Source organism: Anneissia japonica, unplaced genomic scaffold, assembly GCF_011630105.1.
Source record: "Anneissia japonica isolate Jap-2015-1 unplaced genomic scaffold, ASM1163010v1 scaffold287896_len759773_cov187, whole genome shotgun sequence".
Lineage (NCBI taxonomy): Eukaryota > Metazoa > Echinodermata > Crinoidea > Comatulida > Comatulidae > Anneissia > Anneissia japonica.
The window spans coordinates 11,377-23,091 of NW_022739421.1; the positions used below are offsets into that span (position 1 = coordinate 11,377).

Here is an 11,715-nt window from a genome sequence, read left to right on the forward strand (position 1 = left end):
GTATATATATATATATGTATATATATATATATACTTTTAAAAAAGTAAAATAGTAACTATAGCTAAATCACGATGATGATGACGATGAAATTTTTGATGATTATGTTAATGATGAGGGTGATAATGATGAGGATGATATCAATGATGATGTTGGATGACGATAATGATGGTGGTGATGATGTTGATAGCGGTGACATTTTTAATTACCATTTTGGAAAACGTTGATTTTGTTTAGAGGTCCTTTGTCCCAAGACATTTCTTGGTGGCGGTGTAGATGACAGTTGTACACGATATGTCAACTCATCTTGTGAAATATATTGTATCCCACAATTCATTAAAAGTAATCTGACAATCAACGTCACGTGCAATGAATTCGGATATTGGAATCCAGATACGAGTCTTTTGTGTATACGTAAGCAGATTTCCGCATTTTTTAAAAATCATTTTAATTATTATAAGTATAGAGACACTACTAAAATAACTAGTCATACAATAATATAGTACATTATAAATTAAATGTATTTTTACCGGTACTGTATCATTTCTTGTATAATTAACATCATTACACAAAGCATTGAATATATGATAAATATACTTATAATACGAATTAAATCATGTAATTCAATTAGTTTAATTAATTCAAGAAATATAACTGATATATAATCGCAATGATAATTAATATACTGTGTTAATATAAGTTTAGTTTAGTGTATAATTAGACTTTGACGATATGTATTACTATAACACAAGATACAAGAATAACCTTATTGTCCGAAAGGAAATTACATTTGGATATTACATCGCATGAAAACTTTAAAAACTCAAACATATAAATATAAAGGAAGTGTTAGATACAAATTCCGACATAAAGTCAACAATGAATATTATTCGAATTTTCTATTAGCTTGTATATCTATTTGCTAATAGTTTTATACCGGTAGTGTTTATGTATTACGCTGTTTAGATGGATACTACACATGAAAGAATCAAATCTATATTTGCGTATATGACATCATAATTTCGTTTCTTTAATTTTCTGAAGGTGTACCAGACCCGAAATGGGTGACTACAATGGTTCCTGAAACAACACCTACGTTTTCAGTCACTAAAGGTAACTTCAAAGACGTTAGATTTCTTATCCGTCTTATAAACAAAACCACACCCTTTTTTGCATTAAAAACCATAAACCAATTACAAAAATTAACGTTCTCCATTCACCTTTATAGGCTCGGACGTCTAAGAGAGCACTTTTGCTGGACCCCACCGGGAAACCCCTTTTAAAGAATCCTGGTTAAGCGCCTTAATTATAAATTAGAAACTCAGGGATTTAAATCTTGAAAATTAGAATGATTTTTTCACAACTACATGAAATGCGCACTCAATGAAATCATTAGTATACTAAAAACTTTAAACATTGTTTTATTCTATAACTAATAAACAAGGTTTTTACTGTTTGATACGAATTTAATAAGACAGAGTATTTTTCTAGGTTTTTCAGATGTTTACAAAATGTGGATAACGTTTGGTATTGTCGCAAGTGTATGTCTAATTATTATGGTCATCATCGTCATCATCCGGGGTTCAAGGACTGTCACCGGGTAACGTACACATAGTTTTAGCCGTACCAAGCTTTCAACAAACCAAACTAATGATTAATCATTAACATTTTGTTCAGAAACTTAAAATAAATAATAATGAACAACTAAAAAGAATTGATTGTTTATGAAAACATAAACTACACAGACATTGTATATTGTTCAGAGAATATGCATTGTATAATTGTCATGAGTACTTTTCTTGCTTTATTTTCATCCTTCTATATTTTTATTTTAGATCGAATGCTGGTGTTGCTAATCGCCCTCTACCGGTACCAGAACCTGACCCCTATTATTATGAGGATCTATATGATAAAATTGAGACATATCATACACACATTACCAGTAGTGGAGAACGTACAAATGATAATCATAATGGTGGCAGTGCTGATCAGCAACTTGGAATTCAGGAACAATCTGGTTACTTGATAGCAGACAACTCTACAGACGTATCTGCCAATAACCCCGAATTCGTTGACGACTACGCAACTAAGGTGAACCATGGTCATCACCAATTTGGAATTCGAGATGAATTTGGTTACTTGGTAGTAGACAGCTCAACGGCCAACAACTTGGCTACAGATGTAGTAGCTAATTCTGCCAATAACCCCGAATTCGTTGACGACTACGCAACAAAGGTGAACCTTGGTCATCACCAACTTGGAATTCGAGATGAATTTGGTTACTTGATAGTAGATAACTCAACCACTAACATTTTGGCTACAGATGTACTAACTAATTCTGCGGATAACCCCGTCTTCGTTGACGACTACACAACCAAGGTGAGCAATGAAGACCATGACACAAATGGTCAGAGACGTCTCATGAAAGGTCATATTACTTGAAGGTATTGTTGACTGTTACTGAAATCATGAATCAGAGTACTGAACCTGCCATATGGAAAGCCGAATCCACCAAAAATACCAAACACGATCCATTCAACAGCAATTCAATCGTACTTAATTCGACTTCAATGCAAATATCTATTATCTTCCAGTTAAAACTAACATCGCCCAACACAAATGTATTTCGTTTACTCGTTTGCCCAACCAAAGATCGTGAATCCAATTCATTCAGTTGTTTTTCATTCAACTACTGTGTACACCCAACATACGCAGTTGTATATGTCAGTCCATTTAGCTACATTTCAAACGCCGAGTTTTCGAACGACTACAATTCATACGACTACTATGTACACCGAACCATGCAGTGAATTATCAGTTCATTCAGCTACAAACGCCGAGTTTTCAAACGACTACACTTCACCGAAACATGCAGTGCGACTTCACCATCACTATACACTTTTCTTTTTATAAGAACACATTTTATAATAACACTGAGGCTGAAATTACTTTAAAATCAAGAACAAAATAATAACAAATTGAGGCCGAGGTAAAATGTCAAATGAGATTTTTTATTGTTTTTAAAAAATAGAAAAACAAAAAACAAAAAGTATATCTACATCTTTTGTGAAGTAGGTGTGACTATGTAGTACCCTCTATAATTCAGTACAGTATTTGTACCTCCTGTCATTTGGAGCCATTTTTACCTGGGCCTTTTTTCTGGGCCATTTTCTAGGGCCCTTTTTTCAGGGGCTATTTTTCCAGGGCCTACATTTCTGTACAGTGTATACTGCTGTACTATAAACATTTCTATGTTTGAAAAATGTGTAAAATAAGAACAAATTTAGAATATTTTGAACCTGAAAACGGCCAAAAAACACTGAACCTGGGCAAAATTTAACCGGCTTTTTATTTAAAAAAATAAGTGTAGGCCTAATAATAGGATTTATATGTTATGAATAAAGAAAGATTTGATATAACAACAGCAACAGCAACAACAACAACAACAACAACAATAATAACAATTATAATAATAATAACAATAATAATAATAACAATAATAATAATAACAATAATAATAATAATAATAATAATAATAATAATAATAATAAAAATAATAATAATAATCAACTTGTATTTTATATTCGATTCGTAGAGATCACATGTTAGCAACAATCTAATTCTACTAGAATAAAACTTTGACGATATAATGCATTTGGAATGATTAACTGGCTATCATGCCTATAAGATTTAATTAAATTATATCCGTACCGTACTTTTCGTTTTAATCGATAATAATAATAATAATAATAATAATAATAATAATAACAATAACAATAATAATAATAATAATAATAATAATAATAATAATAACAATAATAATAATAATAATAATAACAATAATAATAATGATAATAATAATAACAATAATAATAATAATAATAATAATAATAATAATAATAATAATAATAATAATAATAATAATAATAATAAACTTTTATGTTATATTCGTAGAGATCACATGTTAGCAACAATTTAATTCTACTAGAATAAAACATTGACGGTATAATGCATTTGGAATGATTAACTGTCTATCATGCCTATCAGATTTAATTAAGTTATATCCGTATTTTTCGTTTTAATCGATTACCATTTTCAAAGAATTTCACCCTACTCAATGTTATACAGTAACTTCGCTTTAAAGCCTGTTTTTCACTAGCGAATTTATTCGCGCGAATCGAAAGCGTTGGTTCGCTTCCTGAGCTCTTGATTAGCTGCCCATAGTTTTCGCCTCGCAAAAAGTAGAAACAGTTCCAACTATGTACCAATTTCGCTGAAGCGATATACTTCCGATAGAAATATGAATGAGCATGCGCATGAACGACGCTTTCGATTCGCGCAAATAAATTCACCTAGTGGTAAACCGGCTTTATGCGCGGTAGCTTTGAGACAACAATTAAATTACAGTAATTTGGCCTAATATTAATGATGATGATTGTTTTTTTTCTTCGCAACCAACATATATAACATATAAAACATTAAGTATTAATGTCCATTATTAAATGACTTCCCTACAATGGTGGACAGTCAATCTCACGGAGATGGTCTGAATTCAGAAAACGCTGACGGAACACCACGGTCTTTCCTGTCTCTTATACACATCTAGATAATTGGATTCACGCTCACTGGTTGGGCAAAAGAGTAAACAAAATGTTTTTGTGTTGGACGATGTTAGTTTAACTGGAAGACGTGGCTAATAGATACTTGTCTTAACGTCGAATTAAGTAATTTATGACTGCTTGGTTTCAGTATTCATTAGATAATTTGAGTTTGTATTAGATTGTGTCGCGTATCGTCGTTTGCTTTAGGTGTAAATGGTCACACATTGAATGTGATGGTGGTGAGAGTTTTACCTGAATGGTGTGACTTCCTATTGGATCATTTGTAATATGTTTGAATGTTTTGAATTTGGTGCGATTGGATTTTCCATACTTGTGGTATTGGTTCTACTATCTGTCTTTCTAGTCTGAGGGAAACCTGACAAATATTTTTGTGAGGACGCACAATATCAACAATAAAATATAATACTTTGTTATAAAGGTCTGCAGGACAAGCAGCTGGATATGAAATGGTTCTTAGTTGACATGCTCTATCCCATAACTTGGTTCAGGATGAGTTTATGTGCTTTCTGTTTCTGCCAATAGATTTGGTTTCATTAAAAGTGAGAATTTGTATAGGATCCTTATTCGGAGTGCTTTTTGACATATCTAGTATCTATAGAATATTTTTAATTCTTATGTTCGAATATTTCACATTTCCTTCATGCGCCTTGTTATTCACGTTTGTTTTTCTTTAAGGTTATATGCCGAATGTATACCACAGTTTTTAACATATAATTCAAATTTGGTTTTATGCGTAACAGAAACTCATAGACCCATTGACCATTATCATGTTGAAGTAATCTGCACTTAACTGCAATTGACTTGTGATTTCAATAAAGTATAACAGTGATTGTTGTTTATATACTAAGGTGGACAGCCAAGACCCAGGAAATTGTATACGTTCGATGAAAGCTGATGAAACAACACATTCCTCCCTAATGGTAATTGACTAATCAATTATTTGAGGTGAAAATATTGAAAACAAATTATGAATTTTAAAAAAGTGTTAAAAAATTAAACTAAAACAATATTTATGATGCAATAAACCTATTTAATTAAAGACACAATTTATCCTTGTAATTTTCATATTAAGCTGCTTAAATTCTTTTTTTTTTTTATTATTTTAAAATTCTGTGCTAAACTTGTATTTACCTTTTAATATTATTATTAAGTTTTTCTAAATGTTTTGTAATGGGTCTTTTATTTGACTTTTACCTTGAAATTGTTTTAAATGAACATTGACCTAGGTTTTTTGTATGTTTTCCTTTATTTCTTTTCTGAATAAAGTGATTATTGAGATATAATCCGGCCTATGGTAGTCTAAACAGTGCTTATTAGGGAGTTTAATTTCATTTCATTTATTTCCCTTTTTTAATATATACAAAAATACAATAAAACTTGTAAGAATCTACTCTCATTCATGTCCCCCCCCCCCCCCAGGATCTGGCGGGATTGCCAAAAAGTAAAATAAATTACCATCTAGGTGGTTCTCTATGCTACGGGGGAAACAGAGTTGGCGTTCATAATTCTCTATGCATTTCTTTATAAATATCCTTTGATTAGACTTGCAAAACTAATTATTGACATTAGTTATCCTTGCTTAGAGCTCAATAACATAACGACTTTTATATAACTAAAGTGTATTTATATTTTTTAACATTTTAATACAGTTTGCATTGATCATAACATTATTTTTTTCATCTCGAATATTACAGTATAATGCGATATTCTCGTAATAAAATCTCCATCCCTTTTTTAGGTGTGAGATGTGTTTGACGTGATCTCGACTAAGTATTATTTGATTTGTATTATATAAGTATACATTAATTGATGTTTGTGTATTAGATCACCTCCAATGAAGACGTAATCAATTCTACTGATGACTTCCCTACAATGGTGGACAGTCAATCTCACGGAGATGGTCTGAATTCAGAAAACGCTGACGGAACACCACGGTCTTTCTTAACGGTAATTGACTCTTAAAATGTTCATAATAAATTTAAAAAATAATAAAAAATATAAAATACATATTAAAGTAAAATAGATTAAGAATGGCTTTGTCCACACGCGAATGTTATATGTTTTGGTTATCCTTGCGAAACACATTGTTTACAATTGCTATCCATTGTTTAGGCTTAATGGGTCTCATAAATTATACAGTCAATGTATTTATATATTTTTAATTTGCGGTAATCAGAAAATTTATGAACATAAAATTTTATAGCAATCAGAAAATATATGAACATTTACAATTTAATAGTAATAAATTACGATTTGCTCATATAATCATCATCCATTAATATTGTTTGACGTAATCTACACACAATTGCCGTTTGATTCGTTTTTTTTTATAGTAAAGTATAGCATTACTTGTTATTTATGTGTTAGATCACAACGGATGGAGACGTAACCAATTCTGCCGACAACCCTGTTTTCGTTGACGACTAGACTACAAAACTAAGATGAAATGTCAAGACCTTGTAGAGTCTTCACTTGAAGCTACAAGTCCTGAACAGGAATTAAATATTTGGCATAGTAAATTATATGCGTAATTTATATAGAGATTATATGGGTAATATTCAAATTTGCCATAATTCTATGAAGCACAAATTGAATTCGACATTATACAGGACGAGTATACATGAACACACACAGATATTAACACTGGTTCATTCCTAATACTTTGTATAGTTGTCAATTTAAAACTTGCCTATGCTACTGTTTAGGAAGGAAATATTGAGTTCGTTGTCAAAAAGTAAATAAATTAAAAAAAATATTGAACCGAGGGTGTTTCGTGATTATCGATATACTTTTGCAGGTTGAAAGATCGATACTTTTGAGCTTTTTTGGGATCCCAAACAGGATGAAGCTACTTTTCCCAAACAGGATGAAGCTACTTTTTTGTGGTTGACGGAAAGTTTGTAAGAAGAAAAGTATTGGGGCATGGGAATCAAATTGGATGTATCAAAGAATGAATATTTTGGTTGGAATAGTAAACCGTTGTATAATCGGCATAGAGAAAGAAATTGAGCAACTTAAGGCCAACTCAGACAGCGTCGTACGATGCAGCCCGACGCGATTCATCGTCGAGGACAGTCTTAAGCCGTCGTGAGAAATAGTATACATGTTCAATACTGCGACGCGACTGCCCCCGACGCAAACCATCGCGTCTGCGTTTAACTCACACAGACCCGAAACAAAAACAAATCGCGTCAAGCTGCGTCGTACGACGCTGTCTGAGTTGGCCTTTATTGGACAGATGGATATCTTTAATATACAAAATAAACATGAGAGGACTCAGTAATGAACATTGGAGTACTCTGCACGTAATTGGGCTGATGTTGGATAGAATTACAATACTTAATACATTGGGCAAGATTTGAGAGGTAATTTTTGAAGAAATTAAGTGCGGGTCCACGTCTTCCGTAGAGCGACAATTTATACAAAAGTATATTGTGATCAATGGTATGACAAACCTTGGAAAGATCTATGAAAAGACTAATTTCATGATGTCGGTTTTCAAGTGCGTTAATGTTTGTTAGATCAATAAGGCCCATGGATATACCGTGTTTTCCCCTGAAACAAAACTGTATGTTATAAAGTATGTTGTATTTAAAAATAAATGAAAAATCGTATATTAGGCCTCTTTCCAATGCCTTCGAGAAGATTGATAAAATTCAGATAGAGCGATAGATAATTGGATAGATCAGATTTAATAACCAGTTTTGCATAGGGTACCGTAACGCACGCTAGCTTCACTATGTCTGGGAACACATCGTTGGATAGGGCAAGATTGAAAATATGGTATAAAGGTAGAGATGAAATTAGCAATGTGTTTGATGACTTTGGTGTAAAAATAATTAATGTCGAGTGATTCGTTAGTTTTAAAGGATGTAAGTATTTGTATCACTTCAGTCTCATTGACCGATTAAAAAGATCATTGGTCATTATCCCATCACAATTTAGGGGAGTATTAGATTTCAGATTACTTTTTTTTATCAACAGGTTGATGGTCTCAGGTTGCCCTGATATTATTTGTGTCTAAGGAATGTATTTAATGTTTTTAGTTGATTTTATTAAAGAATGTAATTTGATTTGTTTGTAAATTTTTTTGTTAACTGCAAACTGGCAGTGCAGAAATTTTGCATATAGTTTTTTTTTTATATAATTACGGTACTTTTTTAATAACTTTTTAAATGTGCGTATGTTAGAAATGTTTCATTGGTAATATATTAGATTTGAATAATTATTATATTATTATTTTATTAATTATTAATTATTATTAAAAAAAAATTCTTTATAATTATGCAAATGAGCGTTCTATATTTTATTGGTGTTGTGGATAATCGAGCAGATAATAGCAAAGAGTGTAGAACTGGAAGAGGTCCGACTGGAACGTTAAAAAAGTACTGGCTCGATATAGAATTCGAATAGAGTTCGCTCGAAACACGCCCCCTTCGTACGTGGCAGTGTACTTTTCGAAATAGGATTACGTTCCAACGAAAACCACGAGAGTAACACCTCTTGCTGTTCTATACTGTTTGATAATAGTAAACTACTAAAAAAATTCTTGCCTAGAACTATTGTACTTGTTTCTTAAACCAATGTAATGTTTTGAGTTACGTGTATGAATTGTGGTTACAGTGATACGAGACAAACGTAACACCTTTTAAGTAAACTGTGTAGATAACAAGTAATTAATTGTATTATAATAATGATTCACAAATTATAAAATCTACATAAAATAGTAAAATTCTATGAGATTTGAATTAAAAGTGCAAAAACATGCATATTCAGAAATATGCAAATTTGTGCAATGTGTGAGGTCATATATTTTTATTTTGTGTTGAACATGGAGCAGATACAGTATAATACTCGACAGAAATATTCTTGCCTTATACTATACTTTAAAAAAAAGTTTTTCAGAAAAACAATGTATTGTTTTGATATGGATGGTAAGCTTGTCACCATGATGCGACACATATGGAGCGAACCATTGTAGAGGTGTTCGTCACCTGTTGGCTCGTCTCCATCACTTTTGTATTTTAGTAAGTGAGAAGTAAGTTAAATAAAACTGTAACACTTTTGTGACTTGTACTGTTTATAATTTGGAGTTCGAAGAAACATGTGAAAACATTGCCAGAGCAGCATAGTCCGGCCAGTGGCGGATCCAGGAATTTGAAATGGAGGGGCCCAGAGAGACTTTCAGAGATGGAGGGCCTATAGGCCTACCTCAGCCCCATCATGGTTGGGGCTGCTGAGGTAAGAAAATAGGCCCATGATCATAGCACCTCTAGATGACCGGAAATTGCACTATTAGACTCAAAATTTGAGTAGAATTTTCTTGTTTTCCCATTTTTTTTGTCCATTTTGAAAAATTTAGGGGGGACGGGTCTGCTCCCCCACCCCTTAGTCTGCCACTGCCGGCAGTCGGCTAAACTTGTTATATCCACTGCCTGTGCACTGAACTTTAGGTACCTGGTTCAATTCCATCCATTGTTCTCCTTGTGTTTCAACTAGAGGGCTGAAATGCAAGTTAAAAAAAAAACTGTCTTCTTTTCGGATGAAACGTTTAAGCAGTTGGTTCCATGTTCGATATTGCTCATGTGCATGTTAAAGAACACACTCTTTGAAAAATAGTAGGGGATTGTTTCCCGTTGTACTACCCAATCAGCACCCGGGGCACACTGGAAAAATATTTCGTGGGTTTCCTTAATGAATCTAATACAATCCAACTGCCATAAGCTCTTAAAATATTAGAACCCCAGTCACCACAACTATCGGAGCTATGTATTTCATATAAAAAGCTTCAAATATCCCCAATCACTACACACTAGTGCAGCTTAGCTCAGTCGCCTAAATGTGGTATATCAACAATGCAGCCGCTGAACCATGTGTTTTTCACTTCTGACAGTCGAAACACGTCTGGGAAAATTAAATCATTGATGATTACTGCTTTTAAATTTTCAAACTTTAGTTCGATCGTTCAATATACATTAGTTGCCGCAGTGAGGTGTGCAAACGTGCTTTTAGGCCCACTTTAAAATTTGGTAAAATGATCAACAAAAGCTGCAGCAGACATTGGTAAGTGGCATTTTGTTAAGTATTTGAAGTCCGTTTCAGTATCATTAAATACATTAATAGTTAATCCAGGTTTCATTAAGAGATTGCCATTGTAAAGCAAATTTACAAAATGCTATTTTAAGATATTTTATGATAAAGTGCAAGCCCTGCACGCCCCCTCCCCCCCCCAAAATTACTCGCGTCCCCCCCCAGCCTGTCTCTTATACACATCTACAATGTGCGGATCTGCCAATTCAGTATCCAGTGACCAGTGAAATAATGATGCCAGCGCCTTGTATAATCGCTTGTAAAATCTGCGGATTGTGGAAGTTGCTACATAAATTAAGGTTCTAAAAAAAATGTGCATTGGGTGAAATTTGGTAGACATGTATGCTGGGTTAAGTGGGATGAACACGCACAAGTCAAATAAAATGGACACACACATTAGGGTCAAACAGAATGGATATACCAAACCGGTCAAGTGAACATGTACATTGGATCAAGGAGTGAACTTGAGCACAAGGTCGAGTGGAATGAGCATGTACATTTGGTCAAGTGCAGGGGGAGGGGTGGGGATGTGCATTGGGTCACGTGTATTAGACATGCAAATTAAGTCAAGTTTACCAGACATGCACATGGGTCAGGTGGAGTGAACTTTCACACTGGGTCAAGTGGAGTGAGGGTCTAGTTGCAGTAAACATGCGCAAAAAAACATGTTGTATTAAGGCCGACGCAGCCCGACCCGATTTATCGTCGGGAACAGTCTTAAGCCGTCGTGAGAAATATTAAACACGTTTAATATTCTACTACGCGACTGCCCCCGACGCACACCATCGCGTCTGCGTTCAACTCACACAGACCCGACGCGACAACAAATCGCGTCGGGCTGCGTCGGCACACGCTGTCTGAGTTGGCCTTTACTCTACAGTAAAGCCAAAATAAAACGGTTGTGTTGCCAAATAAATTTAGAAATCAGGGTAAGCCATTAAATACAGTATGTTTACGCTTAACTTAATTCTAATGACCAAGGCCAGCCATCACTCACCTAATATA

At 33.5% G+C, this 11,715-nt stretch overlaps 2 protein-coding genes across 3 annotated transcripts in view; both read left to right on the forward strand.

The window, feature by feature from the left end:
• The window catches only part of LOC117117906 (low-density lipoprotein receptor-related protein 6-like), an 8,216-nt gene extending 7,235 nt beyond the window's left edge, over positions 1–981 (forward strand). The window contains exon 12 of the mRNA XM_033262386.1: positions 965–981. Within this exon, the coding sequence (XP_033118277.1) occupies positions 965–981 (17 nt within the window). The remainder of the gene's footprint in view (positions 1–964) is intronic.
• LOC117117905 lies at positions 216–9,687 on the forward strand. Of its 2 annotated transcripts, XM_033262384.1 has the most exons (7): positions 216–412; positions 1,043–1,111; positions 1,490–1,598; positions 1,834–2,377; positions 5,469–5,540; positions 6,445–6,567; positions 6,988–9,687. In XM_033262384.1, exons 2-7 carry the CDS (start codon positions 1,072–1,074, stop codon positions 7,045–7,047), a joined length of 948 nt encoding a protein of 315 aa, XP_033118275.1. In that variant the 5' UTR covers positions 216–412; positions 1,043–1,071; the 3' UTR covers positions 7,048–9,687. The 2 variants fall into 2 exon arrangements, with proteins under 2 accessions (XP_033118275.1, XP_033118276.1); XM_033262385.1 differs by lacking the exon at positions 5,469–5,540.
• Positions 9,688–11,715: the final 2,028 nt, after the last annotated feature.

Coding starts and splice junctions, on each gene's coding strand:
- LOC117117905 (XM_033262384.1), top strand. CDS start 1,072: ATGGTTCCTGAAACAACACCTACGTTTTCAGTCACTAAAG. Junction 5,541..6,444: donor CAACACATTCCTCCCTAATG/GTAATTGACTAA, acceptor TTTGTGTATTAG/ATCACCTCCAATGAAGACGT. Junction 6,568..6,987: donor CACCACGGTCTTTCTTAACG/GTAATTGACTCT, acceptor TTTATGTGTTAG/ATCACAACGGATGGAGACGT.